This window comes from Anabrus simplex, chromosome 2, assembly GCF_040414725.1.
Source record: "Anabrus simplex isolate iqAnaSimp1 chromosome 2, ASM4041472v1, whole genome shotgun sequence".
Classification (NCBI taxonomy): Eukaryota; Metazoa; Arthropoda; class Insecta; order Orthoptera; family Tettigoniidae; genus Anabrus; species Anabrus simplex.
The window spans coordinates 42,085,123-42,105,748 of NC_090266.1; the positions used below are offsets into that span (position 1 = coordinate 42,085,123).

Below are 20,626 nucleotides of genomic sequence, written 5' to 3' on the forward strand. Positions count from 1 at the left end.
GAGACAAGGCTCTATTACCATGAGTCACAAACAAAACAACAATTGATGTACTGGAAGCATAGGGGCAGTTCACCGCCAAAGATATGTCAAACAGTGCCATCAGTTGGCCCCAAGTGATTATCACCTGTTCGGGAACATGAAGAAACCTCTGCATGGTCACCGTTTTGTGGATTTTGCAGAACTGGACACAGCTGTCAAGGCATGGGTAAGCAGCACCCTGAAAGAATGGTTTTTTTTTTTTTTTTTTTTGCTAGGGGCTTTACGTCACACCGACACAGATAGGTCTTATGGCGACAATAGGATAGGAAAGGCCTAGGAGTTGGAAGGAAGTGGCCGTGGCCTTAATGAAGGTACAGCCCCAGCATTTGCCTGGTGTGAAAATGGGAAACCACGGAAAACCATCTTCAGGGCTGCCGATAGTGGGATTCGAACCTACTATCTCCCGGATGCAAGCTCACAGCCGCGTGCCTCTACGCGCACGGCCAACTCGCCCGGTAAGAATGGTTTTAGGAAGGTCTGGAGAGACTGACAATTCGATGGCAAAAGTGCATACAGTTACAAGGAGATTATGTTGAGAACGTGGACGTAACCACTGATGTGCAATGTACTTCATTTGGGTAGAAAGAATAAAGTGTAAAACAATATAGTACGCACTTCGTAAATTTTGATGTTCTGTTTTACTCGTATGGAAGAAACTCAACTGTCTTCAGATCAAATATGCCAGTAAATCTGAAGAAAATAGTTTATGATCAGTGCATTCTACCTGTGCTGACTTATGGCTCTAAGACCTGGACACTGAACGATTTTACGAAAGGGAAACTTAGGACAGTGCAGAGAAGCATGGAAAGGTCAATGCTGGGTTTTACAAGGAAAGATAAGAAGAGAGCAGATGACATCAGATCAATCACAAAAGTTAATGACATTCTTGAGAGAATAGCCACCTTAAAATGACAAGGGGCTGGACATATTGATTGAAGGGAAGATGACAGATGGACGAAGCTAGTGTTCGAATGGAGTCCAAGAGATCATCATAAGCCTAGAGGAAGACCGCCGGACAGATGGGACAAACACATCAAGAGAACAGCTGGTGCTACCTGGCAGAGAACTGCTTGAGACCGTTCTACTTGGAGAGTTCTGCTATAGACTTACCTGAGTTCATGACTTAAAGAGGCTACATCTTGTAATGATAGAATTGGCTGATGATGATGATGATGATGATGATGTTTTACTCTGCTGGATATCAGAGAAACCAGAACTCTGTCAGCCATGTATGGAAGATTTTTAATTTTAATAGGTAAACACCAAATATGTCATCAGAGAACTTTTACATGCTGAAATTGTACAACATGAAGTGTTGAATGGACTTTTTCCACCCTTCAAGAACAACATAATCCTGGAATCCACAGGCCAACACTCTACCACTATGATGCAGAATCAATCTAAATTGTATGCAGTTACATGATAAAAACTAAATCCTTTTACTTTCTAACAATATGTACCAAGTATGAAAGATAAAGATATTTGCTACAATTTTCAAGGTAAACAAACAATTTTGCTGGAGGACTTCTATTGATTATACAGAGTGTATCTAAATTATACCCCCCCCCAAAAAAAATCAGGAATGCTCTTTGTATTATATGAGGAACGATGGTGCCATCGAATTGGTGGAGAGAATTTTTCTTTTAGAGAAAATTAGGATACTTTATTACTTCTGGGTGTGCTTTTTCAATTGATGAACTTGCCATATTTGCTGTGTCAGAGTCAAATCACTGCCTGCTGCTGTGCTTCCGGGAAGGGAAACACAGTAGGGTGTACGGATACAGGGATAATAATACTCTGAGCGACTGCACAAGTTTCTAATACGAATATAAATGGTCCGTTATCGGACATTATAAATTTTCCAGCATTTCGCTCCGTGTGCTAAGTTGGGCTCATCAGTTGGTACTTAGCACACCCACCAAGACGCAAGGCTAGTGCATACCGTGGAGGTCACTGCGTAGGCTACTTGAAGCCACCGGGAGTGTAAATGTACTATGTACTTTGTCTCATTACCAAATATTGATGCCTGCTTGGCCATCAGATGTCATAGACGTTGATTCCCATAGGGAACCTGAAATATTTGTCCCGAATGAGTGAATTTATAATACCAATATAAATGGTCCATTATTGGACATTAAAATTTTCCAGCTAACTCATTCCTGGTTGTCAGCATTTTGCTCCATGTGCTAAGTTGGGCTCATCAGTTGGTACTTAGCACACCCACGAAGATGCATGGCTAGTGCATACCGTGGAGGTCACTGTATAGGCTACTTGAAGCCACCAGCAGTGCCAATGTACTATGAGAGACTTTGTCTCAATACCAAATATTGACGCCTGCTTGGCCATCAGATGTCATAGATGTTGATTCCCATTGGGAACCTGAAATATTTGTCCCAATAAGCAAATTTATAATACTATAGCCGCACTCGAGATAATGTGACTACAAGTAATAATAATAATAATAATAATAATAATAATAATAATAATAATAATAATAATGAAGGCATACACAAATTTAAAACCATCCGTACATTAAGCGCAGAAAATAAACAGAAACAATCAGGTTAAGCAACATGATGGCTAAGGAAGGATGGGTGGGAAGCAGCTAGGAACCATATCCAGGCGGTGAAAGGTACTGGCAATGCTGAAAAAGCAAAATCGATGGTGATTCCAATTCAATAAGTTTACTTAACATTTAGATGGAAATCAAAGCGCAAATAATCAACAAAATTACACCTTTAAAAATCGAAAATAGTTTCCAAAAATAATTACAAATTTACCCAGAGGGTACAATTTCAGTTACGTAAGCTTAGGCCAGAACATCTCACACAAAGTTCCACCGTTCATGGCGAAACATTTAAATCACATAATACTGTTGGAAAGAAAAAGGAAAGTAACATTATACAATCATAAGGATGTACATGTAAGAAAGGAGAACAACATTTAAGATATTTATCCTAGTGCAGGGCACCTTAAGGAGGCAGCCCCCTCAAAAACACTTCTGAGAAAGGGTGCCCATCCTAATTGTGAATATTCTAAGATGACGCAGAATAACATTATACGGTCATAAAAATATACATATAAAAAAGGAAAATACAACTTTAAAATGATAATCTTGGCACAGAGCACCTTCAGGAGGCAGCTCCCTCAAAAACACTTCTGACAAAGGTGGCCTCCTAAATGTGAATACTCCAGAATGACGCAGAATAAATGAGACAGTCCCAAGAGGAAAGTTACACTTTACAATTACATTGAAAGGCATTGAATATCTAATTTACAAAACATCAGAAATGGGAACTGTCTCTTAACACAAATATGATATGACTTGCCAGAAAGCTAAGTGATTTTAAGAAAAATTTGGCGACAGAAGGAAAAAAGGGTAAGCTCCGGCAAAAGAAATTAAACGGAACACTACATTTGAAGATAAATACGGGAAAGATGAAAAACAACTAAGTGCTTACCTATTGGAGGGGCCAAGAAGATCCGTCACCTGGAGAAGGCAACCTCTCCCTTCAATGATCACAATTCAAAGACGGCTCAGCAAAGCTTGGCGCTAGCCACGAGCTCCTCTCCGGAAATTAGGAAATCGTAAAACGACCAATGAGCGTCCGCATTTTCCTTCGTCCGCCAATCACAACTACTGTTATTCTATGCAATAAGGGCCCAGCAAAAGATGCTGATAAAGAACACCGAGTAGCATCGAGAAATTTGGAAACTAATGCAATATGATGAAAAGGGAAACTCCTGGAATCATCCCATCCTGATCTAGCGCATGTACTAGAGTATGTTTCATAATTATTTCATCTTACTTCAATTTTTCATGACAACCAAACATTCTTGAAGCCATGTCAAAATCAAATAATTCCAAAATTCACACACAGAAAATATAAACCAACGCAGAAAATATAAACAATAAATAAATACATGATATAAAATTCCCAATCTTTCAATTTCAAATAATCACTACAAATACCAATATAAATGGTTCGTTATTGGACATTATAAATTTTCCACCTAACTCATTCCTGGTTGCCAGCGTTTCGCCCCATGTGCTAAGTTGGGCTCATCAGTTGGTACTTAGCACACCCACCAAGACGCATGGCTCCATGGTACGCACTAACCATGCGTCTTGTTGGGTATGCTAAGTACCAAATGATGAGCCCAACTTAGCACATACGGTGAAAAGCTGGCAACCAGGAATGAGTTAGCTGGAAAATTTATAATGTCCATTTATATTGGTATTATAAATTTACTCATTCGGGACAAATATCACAGGTTTCCTATGGGAATCAACATATCTGCACAAGTTTCTTCGTTCGACTCGCACCGAATATTATTCTTCCATTATTTGTTTATTAAGCAGCAGTAATTGCAAATAAAGTAATTAAGACACACCTGTCAGTCAAGGAATGCAATTATTTCTCCTCTTGTCTGTTGGTCCCAGTAACGTTCTTTATTATTTAACATGCGCAAACATGCATCATTCCCGCCACATGATGGTGCATTCAAAGAGTGACATATTTTAAAAGGAATGAAATACTACACCTAAATGGAAGAAATCATATGCCCAGTGATTTGACTGCAGTAAATCTTCAATACCCCCCCTTCTACTTTGATCTTCATATAACAGAAAAGTATATGGGAGTTATATTGGCCGAGTGTGGAAGCCATTTAACTGGCTCACCACGAGCTATTCCTCGTTCCTGGATAAAGGATCATAGTGCTGCATGACATGGCGAATTAAATACAGTGGAGCATCATTACAACGCAGCCATATTCGCTGCCGAATGACTACAGGAATATCTTCCAATAATCCAGGCAGTGATTCTACCGAGAAATGGTGGCATTCCTCACCACTGAGAACAAGATGAAGCGCATACAGCGCAAATAAATATCTGCCAACAATGCTGGTACAAATATTGACACTCAACTGGTGGTGAAATATGCGCACTACTGTCACATGAGGGTTTTCATTCATTGTCCCTCACACAGTCGACTGCCAATTAACACGAAGATGAATGATGAGGTTGGCAGCAATTAGGGTCTGGACGACAAAAAGCAGCGAGGCTTATCCCCCGTTGTCATTTGATGCATAATAGGCAGGGTGCGTGTCAACCATTTCCTTGTTGGTATACTGAAAGCGAGCCATTCTCACATCTCACCTTGGAATTCGTGTTGGTTAAAGTTAATTTGATGATTTTTATTAATTAGGGATGAAAACCATATGACCTGAGGCCTATGATACTCTCATACGCTTTTTTGATATCTATGATTGTGATAACGAGCTGTTTATTTCTGCACTTGTAATACTATATTCCATTATTAGTTTCAGGCTGAGAATATGGCCTGGCAGCTTCTGTATGGGTGAAATCCTCCTTGGTGTTCTCCAAGTTGTGGTCCCAGAGCATTTTTGATCCTGCTGTAAATTATGCGAGAGAAAATTTTGTATTTGTATTTTAAAACGGTTATTCCTCTGTGGGTGGGCTGGATCTCCTTCCTTAAATTATTAATGGATTATTCCTGTGGTCCAATCCTCCAGAATTTTCTCTGTGACCCACATTTCTACTAGATGTTGATGGAGATTTATTATCGCTGATTGTCTGGTGTTTTTCCATTTACCACTTTCCCTGTTATTTTTTAGTTCTTTAATTAAGAGTTCTATTTTGTTGATTGTTGGGAGATCTATTAGATCAGTGGGTTGCTGCAATTTAGAAGTTTGTCTCTGCAAGAATCTCTGCATTTTCTTGGTTACTACATGCTAACTTTTCTGATTTATCTCTCAGCATTATTGTTGGTGGTTCATATTTGTTTAAGATATCTGCTGAAAGTTTTGTAATAATCTCAAAATTGTTCTTTCTGGAAATTCTCTGCTTTCCTTTTGTTGGGTGTTTTTAAGACATTTGCATTCTTTTGAGATTGAAGGTTGAACCATGCTTGATGTCTTCTCTCTATGGCCTAATCGAATTCTTCATTCCACCATGCTTGTTTCTTTCTGAGATTCACAAAAGCTAACACTTCTGCTATAGATTTAAATAATAATAATAATGTTATTTTCTTTTATGTCCCACTAACTACTTTCATGGTTTTTCGAGATGCCGGGGTACCAGAATTTAGTTCCGTAGGAGGTCTTCTTCTTGCCAGTAAATCTATCGATACATTCAAAAGTATTTGAGCACCTTCAAATATCACCAGACTGAGCCAGGATTGAACCTGCCATATTGGAGACAGAAGACCAGCACCTCAACCATCTGAGCCACTCTGCCTGGTGCTATCAATTTTAATTTGGTGGTTAATTCTTCTAGTCATTTGGTGTTGATAGATCCTTCTACATTTTCCTTGTAACATTGCATATATTTTAATAAAGCAGTTGGGTCAAATTTTCTCCTATTATCACTTGGAGGTTTATTCTTTACCATTTTTTAAAATTTTATTTTGATCTCTACAATGTAGTTGTCTGACTCTGAAACTATCCCCGTTAGGACTTTGACATTGTGGATTTCTCAATGATAATACTTATCCCTGCAGATGTGATCTGAAGTCATGATGCTTGCAGGTTTTTAATTTGTGGATTTTGTGTGAAGGTTGTGGTTTCCGCAAATTTCAATCAGTCTTTGACCATTTTTGTCTGTTCATTTATGTGCTGGCTATTTCAAATCAAATCAAAATCTCTTTATTTGCAAATGAGGTGTCTACCTCGGTGGCAAATGGTACACTAAAATACATTATTGTCAAGCACTAAATTTTAAATTAACAGAAGACGAAGAAAATTTTCCTAGAATACAATATTATACAATATTATACAATTATTATACAATATTGCCAATGATATCTCAGTATCTTCTTTACTGTTCCATTTGTGCATTGAAATCACTACGATGTTATACCGTAGCTATTATATATTTTCTTTATTAATACCAATGTATTGTGTATCAGATAGTAATACATTTTAGCAGTAAATTACTGCTATATGCCACTACCTAGTAGTTATAATAGATTATTTTTCTCACACTTCTGATAAAATTAAACAGTAATTTTTTTGTCACACCGTTGATACATATTTTTATGCCGTGAGCATGTATTTATATCTTGTACTTACACTACCATTCATGAAATATAAAACAGTAATTTCTCTTTATGTTGTTTCTGTTTTTGAAACAATGAATGTAATTATTTTCTTCAAGCAGCTGTTTTACTGCCAATAAAATGTAACAGTGAATGGTATGGTAAGTCTTTGAATTTGAAGGGGTCCTTAAAGAATATCATACTTATGACATTACTCGTACTGTTGAAATGTAATGAAATGTCGTACGGCTTTTAGTGCCGGGATATCCCAGGACAGGTTCGGCTCGCCAGGTGCAGGTCTTTCTATTTGACGCTCGTAAGCGACCTGCGTGTCGTGATGAGGATGAAATGATGATGAAGACAACACATACACCCAGCCCCCATGCCGTAGGAATTAACCAATTAAGGTTAAAATCCCCGACCCAGCCGGGAATCGAACCTGGGACCCTCTGAACCGAAGGCCAGTATGCTGACCGTTCAGCCAACGAGTCGGACACTCGTACTGTTGAGAAGATATTGCATGAATTTACAACATTAAATTTAATTACTGAAACACGGAAACCTCCTGTTAACTTTTCATTCCTTGCAAATTTGGAGGGCAAGCAGACTCACAAATTCAGGATGGAATGGTTAGACAAATTTAAGAGGCTTGCCTACAGTGAAGAATGGTGAGGCTGTTTCTGAAAATACTGTGTACAGTACTGGAGCGGACATTAAAAAAAAATGCATTGTCGATGAGTTATAAAAATTTGGATTAAACTTTCAAGAATTTCGGGCTCATGGGTTTGATGTTTGATCAAATATGCCAGGTAAATTTATTGGAACCCAAACATTGATTTAGAATGAGCAACCTCTGGCATTTTACACATACTCCTTCAGTCATCAACTGAAATTGTGCATTACAAAAAGCTGTGATATTTGGCAAATTAAGACTATGGTAGGGATTGTCTCATCAGTGACAACATTTGTCTCTGCTACTGCAAAAAGGATGTCTGCTCTTCAAAGAGTTAATAGTGAACCAGATATCACTGAATCAAAAAAGACCAAGTTAAAAGCATTTTGTCCCAGGGGGGTGTATCACGGCTTCCCGCGCAACTGGTGGCAAACGAGTCAAGGCTAACGTGACGTCACTGGGAAGATACAGTGAGCTTTGGTTTCTTTAGTGTTCTACGTACTCAGGTAAAATGAGTAAAAACAGAACTAACTGTGACGTTGCTCTGTGTAATAATATTGGTTACAAAACTCTGGATATAGTTTACCATCGATTCCCAAAGAATAGGGCACTCCAAAATACATGGGTAGCTCGGTGCAAGCGAATGGACAAGATAAATATTAATAATGCAAGATTATGTTCAGAACATTTTCTTCCAGATGATAATGAACGAGACTTGAAAAATGAATTACTGGGTCTCCCAGTACGGAAGATATTGAAATCGGATGCTGCTCCTTCCCAAAAAATACCGAATTGGCATGGAAATAAAACTGAGGCTAGTGCAGTAAGTCGCATTCACTTTCCTTAATCTCGGCTTTTATTTTTATGTTTTTAAATTTAAAATTACATTTCAGACTTGGAATGCTTGTTATTAATATTAACATATACCGGACGAGTTGGCCGTGTGGTTGATGGCCACGCAGCTGTGAGCTTGAATCCAGGAGATAGTGGGTTCGAATCCCACTGTCTGCAGCCCGGAAGATGGTTTTCCGTGGTTTCCCATTTTCACACCAGGAAAATGCTGGGGCTGTACCTTAATTAAGGGCATGGCCACTTCCTTCCCATTCCTAGCCCTTTCCTATCCCATCATCGTCATTAGACCTATCTGCGTCGATGCGATGTGAAGCCAATTGTAAAAAAAAAAAAATAGTAACGTACTCAGAAACCAACAATACCTTTCTTTTCTGTTTAGGTTATAACGGTGTGAGAACACCACAGTGACATGAGATCAGTTAGGAAAAGGGCCGTAACAGCATTAGACTCCTTATCTCCGAAGAAACTGAAACTAGACCAGGCAACCAACATAGAACCCGCTCGTCGTCCAGATATATTAATGAAAGACCAGGAAATTTTGGAGCTAAGGAAAGAATTAGTGATTCTACAGAAGTAAAATACTCTCCTGGAGCAAAAAATCGCTGTTCTGAGGAAAGTTAAATGTAAGAAACACGTGATATAAACCAAGAGACCTATGCCTTACAAAATGAGACGTGAAACTATGAGCAAAGAAGTAATGGCAATCTTGTCCCAGGTTTTACAATAGGTCAAATACGATGTTTGCTGAAAAGGAAAAAAACGTGTCAGATGGAGCCCTGAAGATATTGCAAATGCACTCACTTTAAGAGCACTTTCCCCCAAAGTATTCACTTATTTGAGGAAAAGGAAATACCCTTTATGCTGCTGGTCAACTCTTCAGAGGTGGACAAAAGAGTTTAAATGCAGACCGGGCATTTTGAAAGAAGTGATAAATTTTATCAAAGCTAGATCAAAAATGTTTAAACCATTTGAGGCAATGGCTGTTTTAAGCTTCGAAGAAATAAAAATTGATGGTCGCGTGAGTTATGATTCCTCTGATGTGATATTCGGGCCGCACAAAAATGTTCAGGCGGCGATGATTCGCAGTTTATTTTCAAAATGGAAACAGCCTGTGTATTACGACTTCGATGTTACGATGACAAGCACATTGTTGTAAAGAATTATGAAAGAGCTTGATGGGGCTGGAGTGCGTGTAATTGCTGTTACTTGCAACATGGGGGAGGGGGGGGGGGGGGAAATGCAAAAGTATGGAAAGAACTTGGGGTATCTACAAGCAAGACATATTTTTCCAACCCTGTGGACAGTAATCGGAAAGTCTGGGTGTTCTTCGATGTCCCTCACTTGTTAAAACTATTACGTAATCATTTACTTGATGATGGAATCACTTTGCCACATGAGACTACTGTGACAAAGACTCTAATAGAGGATCTCCTAAGGCATCAGAAAAGTGACCTTACAATCGTACACCATATATCAGACGTTCACCTGAACGTTACTGGATGTGCTCGTCAAAATGTCAGAATGGCTGCACAGCTGTTTTCACGTCGCACTGCCCAAGCAATTAAATATATTCTACACAAACATAATGACGGGAATATTGTTGAATTAATAAAATAATGATGTATTTGATGTTTTGAACTCAAGGGTCCCTAACAAGTAACTAATCTCATTTTGTTCTGTATTGAAGATACAATAAGTAAACTCTTTCAAGATTAAAAATATTGTGTCCACCTATTCAATACAAATATATAATTTTAGTGGTTAAATTCTACATGAATGAAACACACCAGTTAGGGACATGTTTCGCCCTAGTTATGGGCATCTACAGCCTATATTAATCCTAAGGTCAAGAATTAAAACTATAAACATTGGAACTTATAGTAAACTAACTTAATACTAAATACAATTGTCTTATGCTATTTACACAGTTTACAATATGTACAGTATGTACAATAAGTGCATTAACCTTGCCAGAATTTATGAACAATGAATTACATTTTCTACAATTACCAGACCTCCAATTGCAGATTGGATTGATCACAGCTTGAATTGGGGCATCTCAATAGTATTGACTAGAATTTATAAATTATAAATTCTTTAATTATAATTATAATTATAAATTCTTTAATTATTAATTATTCTTGACCTTATATTATATATTTGTATTGAAAAGGTGGACACAATAATTTTAATCTTGAAAGAGTTTATTTAGGGTCCCTAATGTCGAAAAAGCTGCCCTTAGAAGTGGTTATGGCCTCAAACATCGAGGTCAAGAAAACACTTTAAAACAATTTTTTGACATTTGCTCGAGTATGCGGCTGGTGAAAAGAAGCAGTCTCCTTCCGTTCCAGAATGGGTTTTTAATATCCATAAACTCCCTTACTGGACTCTTTGGAGATGTGAAAGGCATTGGGGCAAAGTACATTTTGACTTCCAGACTGAATCAAGACTGTCTGGAAAATTATTTCTCTAGACTTCAGGATCTCGGTATATTTTATGACAATCCCACTCCTTTCGAAGTGAAGAACAGCATGTGCCTCTTAATATTAACTGGGAACGTAAACGACATGCCTCTATCTTGTGGAGCCTCTTTTGCTCAGGACAGAAGTCAATTTACTACATTTTCTGACCCCCTGACACCTGACGAAGGAACTGAAGAAGAATTCCAGAATTTCCTTTCCAGCGAACTTTGCATCGAAGTGACTGACAAACCGCCTGATGTTATGAGTTTTGATAGAAGTGAAGAAAACTTGCTACTTGATACTGACCTAAGCAGTTTAACGATTCCCAATGAAGATGTAACACACGATGCTTTAAAATACTTGGCAGGTTACGTCGCCTACAAGTGTAAAAACATTGACAGTTCATTGGGAACAAAAACAGATATATGTCGTCTTGATCTGAAACTATCCTCTGAACAAGACTGGATCACTATTACTTTTGCTTCCTTCCACGGGCACTGTATTTCAAGGTGCTACAAAGTAATGGAAACATTAACATTAACTATACACTCAAAATTTCCCGAAGTCAATAGGAAAATCTTTGCCTTATATGTAAGGACAAGGACTTCCATTTGTATCAGACATTTTAACAAAAAGGCCAAATGGGAAGCAATGAAGAAGAATGCAGTAAAGAAAAACCTACTCTGGGTTGTATCTCCTTAACAGCCATAGATTACATTTCCTGCCTTAACATTTTAAAAAATAAGCTTTAGCCGGTGACAGTGCCGACAACTTCAACTTTTGAAGGATATTTAAAACATAGTGGGGCAAAAACAGCCCACTGAGCGCCATAGCCTGCTAAGTCGTGGTAGCCTGCAGATAGTGAAAGGATAGCCTTGCGAAATCCACATCCATCTTGTCTGATAAAGAAGAAAACAATTAAAACAATTTTAAGAAATATTCATTATAATATGATTATTAACAACAAACATCTAACTAAGGCTTATGAGGCTGGCACATACATTATGCACTATAATTTGCACTACGATAGATATTTTCCATTTTTCTCTCATTCATTACACATATTCATGATTTAAATATATGTTCCAAGTCATGAAAGAAAGACATTCCAGTGTGAAAGAGCAAAAGAAACGATAAATGTTACTTTGCACTCAGCATTTAATGCAAGAGAATATTACAGACCGCAGATGTGTTCTTCCCGATGACGTCACAAGCCGCTGACCAATGGCAGCACACATGCCCGGAATGGCCTACCAGTTGAGTATTCTAAGTTCCGTGATTTTGTCCTTCAAATTGGTTTGAAAGACATGATAACTTCATTGTGCAGTATTTCAGGAACTAATGTTACATGTTATAAGGCTTCTTGAACAAACTGAAGAAGATCCACGCAGTGAGATGTTAAGTAAAGCAGTTGCCATAGGCGCAGCTCTGAGAAGAAATAAATTTACCATTGGTTTGGAAACAGCTGTTCAATATTTTGCCCCCACTGTGAAACAAAGCAAGTTCATGCGTGACCCTAAACAATATTTGTCAACTGCATTGTCTTACAATGGCACTATAGTAGGAAGGTTGAATATAATGAGGAAAAGTATTGATGAAATGTGTAAATGCACTTTTACTGCATCAATTGATATGACTAAAGAAATCTATCTCAGACAAACTCAAAGAATGATTCTGTCAGCTAAAGATTCTGAGGAATACTTCAGAAAGGTAGTATTCTTGGCTTTGGTCAACCACTTGATAATCCACTTAGAGTAATGCCTTTGTGATAAAGTTAGCAAAAGGGCTTATTGTCAGTGATTTTTCTAAGCTTTCAGTAGACAAAATTATTAAAGTGGCAGGGATGTATGAAGAAGACTGCTCAGAAACAAGTGCTGAATTAAGAACAGAAATATCACTATGGAGAAACAATCGGACAACGTCTCATCCAGATGAAAATAGAAGGCCAAGAATTTGCATATGTGAAATGAAGACTTCTTTTCCAATATTAGACTATTGCTACTGCAACCTTCCTGGCTGCTGATTCAAATCCTACCTTCCCACAACAAGTTAGAGCCAATTACTCATGCATAAACCACAATGTGTGAGGGATTAAACCTGTATTGGTTACAAATATAGCAGCGCTGAACGAAGCAATTTTAAGAGAAATATTTGTAATGTGGAGGGGATTCCTTGTAACCAAATTAACAAATAATATCAATGATTTAAAAGACAACTGGTAATAAAATGAAGCAATGTTGGAAATTTCACTACACAAAGTTCATAATTATGGAGTTCATTAAAGTGAAATAATTTAACACAACACTGCAAATAACCTCAGCCTTTGCGGGTCAAGTCAACTTCCGAAAGTAACCAGGGGAACCTGATCCCAACAGAGCGCCTCCCCAGGTGGCAGGTAAGGGACCCCTACAGTATGTAGGGCTGGTTGAAATACTCAATACATCCCGCAGACAAACAGGTAGCCCAATTCCTGGGGGCTTAAAAATGCTGGAACACCCTCTCTCCGGGGGTCATAAATATGGAGGGACATTGCTCTGGGTTATGGGCGAAGTCCTCAATGGCATGTACGGCAGAAAAGATGAACTTTGGTTACGGTGGATATGGTGGAAGGGGAAAACCCGCAGCGTCAGTACTCCAGAGGAGCGGCCACGAATGGCATCTGTCTCCATGTTAGAGGCGGCCTAATTTTGAACCAGGCCTTTGGATGTGGCGAGACCATTGTTACAATAGTCTATATTGATAAAGCAGATATGGCACCTCGGAAAAGGTTAGGGCGACTCCTGCTAAAAGCGATGCGCAACTCTTTGGGTGCTGGGGGAACTGTGAGAAGCGGGCTACTAGCACCAAACTACATGAAGATTGTGACAGTAAATGTCCTACACTGACGGAAAAGACAGAAGAACTGGTTGACTTCATGAAAGAAAAAGATGTAGCCATACTTGAACTGTGTGAGACCAAGAAGAGGGGTATGGGATAGATTCCTCTGAAAGGAGGATACAGGCTGTATTACAGTGGAGGACCTGAAGGAAAACCTGGAGTGACCATCATACTCAGAAAAGAAATCCAAAGATATATGGAATCTACAAAATGCATCAATTTTTGGAAATGAGACATAGCTCTCATAGTGCATTGGCACAGCTGGTGGCTTCAAGTAGCCTATGCAGTGGCCTCCACGGTATGCACTAGCCTTGCGTCGTAGGTGGTGTGCTAAGTCCCAACTGATGAGCCTAACTTAGCACACGAGGGTAAAACGCAGGCAACCAAGAATGAGTTAGCTGGAAAATTTATAATGTCCAATAACGGACCATTATATTGGTATTATAAATTTACTCATTCAGGACAAATATTTTAGGTTCCCTATGGGAATCAACATCTACATCATTTGATGGCCAGGCAGGCATCAATTTTTGGAAATGAGACATAGCTCTCATAGTGCACTGGCACTGCTGGTGGCTTCAAGTAGCCTATGCAGTGGTCTCCACGGTATGCACTAGCCTTGCGTCTTGGGTGGTGTGCTAAGTCCCAAATGACGAGCCTAACTTAGCACACGAGGGCGAAACGCAGGCAACCAAGAATGAGTTAGCTGGAAAATTTATAATGTCCAATAACAGACCATTATATTGGTATTATAAATTTACTCATTCAGGACAAATATTTTAGGTTCCCTATGGGAATCAACATCTACATCAAAATAAGACTAGTCCGACGAAACTATCTAATTCAACATCTTACGGTTCAAGACTAATAATCTACAGCAGCAAGCCTCAAAATTGAAACCTGAAGCTGAATTCCAACATATCTAAGATTTTAATCTTCAGACACCAATAAGTTTTAACAATAATTACGACTCAAATTTTAACATAGGTCAAATTACAATTGGTTTTTAATAAACTAGAACTTTGAGAAATCAATTTCAGCCAAATTTTGAACATTTGAAGATATTGTGTTTTGAACGTCAATATCTTTAGAAATAACAGTTATTCCAGTTTTAGTATAATCATTTATATTGTTAATCTATTAATGTGTTTATAAATTCCTATGTTTATCTATTTTATTAATTTAAAATTATAATTAAGCACACATTTCAAAGAAAATCAAATATGACAGGTCTTAACCTTGAGATGATTATATAGGCTGAGGATGCTTGGAATTCAAGCGAAACATGTCAATAATGTTGTAGCATTATGATCTAACAACATAAAACCATTTGTATTGAAAAGGTGTAATTAAAAAAATCACAATATTGTAAGCATATTATAGCAAATTTCAATACGGGCCTAATCATGAGATTAGTTACATGTAATAAAGATTTATCTGTGTCAGTGCGACGTAAAGCCAATAGCAAAAAAAAAAAAAAAAAAAACATTTTTCCAAGAAGCTATTCAGTACAGTTAAAAAGAAAATGTAAATACATGATCACATATCTTGGACAATGTATTATGAATCTATATATGAAATGTTACATTTCTACAAAGGAGGGTAAGTATCATTTGAGGAATAATATGTATTAAACTAGCACAAACATTTTTTTGAACTTCTAGATATAGGTACAAAGAGTCCGACTTGTTGCCTGAATGGTCAGCATACTGGTCTTCGGTTCAGAGGGTCCCAGGTTCGATTCCTGCATGGGTTGGGGATTTTAATCACTTCTGATTAATTCTTCTGGCACGGGGACTGGGTGTTTGTGTCCATCCCAGCACTCTCCTCTTCATATTCACACAACACACTACACTACCAGCCACCACAGAAACACGCAATAGTGATTACATCCCTCCATATAGGGTTGGCCGTAAAACGGGGCCAAATCCACATATGCGACGCAGTTTGCACCTGCGACCACACAAGTGTGGGAAAAGTGGTAGGTAAAGAAAGAAGATATAGGTACAAAGAATAAAAAGCAAGCAGTCCTTGGACCCTGGTCAATAATTTCATTACTGCATAGTACATATTCAGTGCTCAAGAGTATGCAACCAAGTGCTTTTTCAGACATAATTGAACATTGTGAAGGTTTTACATCTTTAAGCATACTTCACTGCTTCACAGGACATCCATCAACAAATTGTGATTCAATAAATAGGGGATATATTGCTAACACTAATTTCTTCCGCAGTACAACACACTATGAAACTCGTATATGTAAAATTCATATTGGATTTTTTGTATTACAAAATTATTCTACAAAACTCATTAATTTCATTATGGAGCTTTCAGTGATGTGATTTACACAAACACAACATCATGTTTTGAAGACTCATTTTGTCACTCCTTATCAAGCAAGGTAAGATAACTGCAAAATAATAAATTACAGTATATGATGTAGGGAACGTGCCCCATAAGAAAAAGGAAAAAAAGAAATCTGTGATCCAAGACACTACTAGCAGGTAAGACATGGACATAACACATAATACAAAAAAAAAAGGAATGTAGTTGAGAATTATAGCCACAACCACAAACCTTCAGAAGCGTCTTTACACTGCCAATTAAACGACTTTAGAATCCTGCTATTTACAAGTCCAATACAAATGACACTAAACATTTTATATACATATATATATATATATATAAATAAATATACATACCAAAAAGGAATGTGTTCAAATCTGAAGTATTACTGGAACTGCCACTAAAGTTTCCACTCTCATCCTTTTCCATTTGTTAGGTTCTTGCTTCATTCATATTCCAGAAACTGCTTATGGTAAAACAACTGGTAGCTGGAAACAAACAAAAGATGATTTAAAAAACTTTCTATTTCCAAATACTACAAAGTGATTAAATAAAAACTGGAATTTTCACCCAGCAACTGAAATACTGAGGATATCAGTTCATGGCCATGCATCTGAATGTGTGAAACTGATTCCTTGCTCAACACGTAGTGAGGCTTTTGCTAACCAGTGGCAAAAAGACACATTGTTTGAAAGTGCTATGTTTCTTCTGTTGCCTGTGGGCATGAGAAGTGATACTGTGCTTTTATTTTAAAATGATGCAGCATCATATATGGTAAGAACAGGTAATTCATTGAAGGCATTTTACTCTAAAATGGTCCATGCCAAATGCCTAACACAATGTCTACACAGAGTTTGCGAAAAAGTGTTAACAAATTATCCCAACTTAGACAGAATTGCGGCGAACATTGGAAATGTTTTCTTAAAAGCATCCTCACAAGTTACACATTACAAAGCAGAAGCTCCAGACATCATGCTACTTATAATCTACCATCACATGCTGGGGCGTGTGATTTAATGCATGCTTATATTATTGCAAAAAGTTCCAGGCAGTGAAAAAATAATACAGAGTTTCAACTGTGAAGAAGCTGCTTCAATACAAATTGCTCAAGATACGCTCTCTGAGCATGGAGGGCCGTTTGGCATTTATCAAGTCAAAATTTTGCATTATTGTCGACAACTATCACACTGCTGGAAAAAAAAGTGTGAGACAATGGTAGATTCAATTTCATTAATTAAACAGCTCGAGACCAGTGCTAACAACGTGTTTTGTAGAAATGCTTCAGCTACTGCATTTAAAATAGAAAAAAGAACAGGACAAAATTGCCAGATATAAAACTTTATATCAAATCTCAGGGTACATGGTGTAAAATCTACTCTATGGATGGGACTGAGGAAGATTTAACAGCCTTCCACACTTCAAGTATGCTCCAAACACATCAGCTGCATAGAACTCAGCTTTTCAAGGTTAAAAATGTGTTGACAGTAAATCACATATCCTTCACATTTGACAACCTAAGAAAAACATTTGTTGTCCAGTGCAACACCAAGGTGAAGTAAAAGAACTCTGAGTTAGAGGCCCATATTTTGCTCATTCTTAAGTTTGTAAGCTATTATTTTCTGAAAGTTTTCTTAAACACACATCAAAAGATCATTTTTTTTTTTTATAGCACATTTTCTTAGCTTTCAGCTTTTGATGAAGTATTTCTTAGCATTTTAGGTGCTTTCTTTCAACATTCTTCATGTCATCAACATCCAGAACTCAATCATTAGTGATGACTCCGACCACCTGGAAAAGTGCCTGAAAGGAGGATTCCTTGTCTCCTTACCAAGCAACTAAGACGTGCTCATATGGAAACTTTTTAGAACCTCCCGACTCATTACAAGGAAGAAGGAGAGGATTTTTTGTGCCGTATCATCACCCGAGATGAAACTTGGATTCATGACTATATGACTACATTCAAACAAGTGAACATGGAGTGGCAGAATACAGGGAAAGTTGTGCTGGTCAAGGTCAAAAAGTGCTTGTCAATTGGAAAGATATCTGTAACTGTGTTTTTGGGACTCCATAAGCATTTTGCTATTTACTTCCTCCATGAACAAAGAACACTGAATTCTTCCTGCTACTGCCAATAGGAAAAGTTTTCTAAATTAGGATAAGTAGGAAAGTGACGCATCACTTTCGCAGTTCTCAGCTGAATTCCTAAAATGTGAAATTAAACTATTGGTATATATCTGATATGCCCTACTAAAACTCCATTTTGTCAATGTTTAATAGTAAGTCAACTAATAAAATGGTATTACCAAACTTTTTACTGGCCTAGAGAGAGAGTTATTCCCACATTTGTTTTTCAGCACTAGTCTCAGGCTGTTATGGCATTCGATGATAACTCAAGATTGGCAAGCACCTGTGCTGTAACTCAGACATGCATATATAAGTAGTACTCACTCAATGTGTAGAGCCATTGTAAGGTATCATATATAGGAAGGAATTGTTCAATCAGCAAAACTGGCTGGTTGAGAATTGTCTGTGAAAGAACCGAGTGCCTCAACTGCTTACAACAGCACTAATAAATCACTACTGATCTGCATTTAGGAATCAACATCTGCGCTACCCTTTCCTGGCCTGTACACTCCAAACACATGAAGTTGCCTATTATCTTTAGAAATGAGCCTTACCCCTAGAATTTCGTGCTTGTCATCTTTAACTTTTTTGTAGCTTATAAATTCTTCTTTCACGAGAATGAATACTTCCCCTCCTACCATTCCTATCCTATCTCTATGATACACCCTCCAGTTCCGTGAGAAAATTCCTGCATCCATTATATCATTTCTCAGCCATGATTCAACTTCTATTGCAATATCTGGTAAGTATATATCTATTAAATTACTTAATTCTATACCTTTGTTTACAATACTTCTACAGTTGAGCACTAACAGTTTTATGTCATCCCTACTTGATTTCCAGTTCCCTTTTCCTTTAACACTGCTCCCTAGGCCACCATGTTTCCCTGAATGTACCTCCCTATAACCCTTCTAAACAAATTTGCTGACTTATATGTACCACTAAGGTTTAAGTGAAGGCCATCTGAGCGCAGATCCCTATCTCCTACCCACCCATTAGGATCTAGAAATTTCCCTCCCAGTTTCCCACATACCCACTCCATAGTCTCATTTAAATCCCCTATCACCTTCCAGTCAGTATCCCTCCTACACAGTATTCCACTGATAGCAATCTCCGCTTCAGTAAACGTCACCCGTGCTGCATTTACCAGATCCCACACATCCCCAACTATGTTGATACTTATACCTGCTTGTCTTATGTTGTTAGTACCAATGTGAAACACTACCACCTTCTCCTTTCCCTCCTCTTTCTCTTCTACTTTCCTCAACATCTGCCTTAACCTAATTCCTGGATAACACTCTACCCTGTTACCCTTTCCTCCACACATTTTCCCGACATGTCTAACGATAGAATCCTCCATGACAAGAGCCTCAACCCTACCCACCTCATTTGATCCCCTCCCCTCCTGGTCAGTCCTATCTTTCCTGACAGCTGCAGAAGCTACTTCCTACTCCCTTTTCTCCATCCCATGATCCTGTTCCACCTGCCTTTCCCTATCTGCTACTCCACATTTCCCTTTCCTACCTCTTCCCTTTCTCCTACTTACAAACTTCTCAGCAACAGTTTCCCGTTCCTCATCTTCCCTTGGTTGTTCTACCTGCAGTGACTCGTACCAATTTCTCACCAACACCTGTCCTGAATTTGGATCCTAAATGGAGCCCTTAGCCTGCAGTCTCCTTCCCCTTAAAACATTAGACCACCTGTCCTCCACAATTCCCCCGTTTCCTTCCAATCCCTCTATTAAACCTACTGTATCCTGTACATTGTTTGGAGGCCTACTTCCCTTCCTGTCCTCTGAGAGAATCCTAATTATCTCCCTCAAGCCCTCCAACACCTCCCTCATACTCCTTAATGTCTGGCCACACCCAAGGTTCCTACACTCGCACTGCTTAGCCATTTTTGACTAAATAATGAACATACACACATACATTATCATTATAGATTGTTTTGCCTTTCAGCGTTCAGTCTGCAAGCCTCCGTGAATTTACTAAACGTCGCCACAACCCTCGATTTGCAACTAGTGTTGTGGCCTCATTTAGTTCTATACCTCTTATCTTTAAATCATTAGAAACCGAGTCTAACCATCGTCGTCTTGGTCTACCTCTACTTCTCTTACCCTCCATAGCAGAGTCCATTATTCTCCCAGTTACCCTATCCTCCTCCATTCGTCTCACATGACCCCACCACCGAA

General features: G+C 38.3%; 1 protein-coding gene across 1 annotated transcript in view; it reads right to left on the bottom strand.

Annotated features, from left to right (window-relative positions):
• Positions 1-16,730: 16,730 nt before the first annotated feature.
• Positions 16,731-20,626, bottom strand: part of LOC136864939 (ubiquitin carboxyl-terminal hydrolase 22-like) — a 168,797-nt gene continuing 164,901 nt past the window's right edge. Inside the window, exon 9 of the mRNA XM_068226463.1 lies at positions 16,731-16,799. Coding sequence (XP_068082564.1) covers positions 16,757-16,799 — 43 coding nt within the window. The 3' untranslated portion in view covers positions 16,731-16,756. The remainder of the gene's footprint in view (positions 16,800-20,626) is intronic.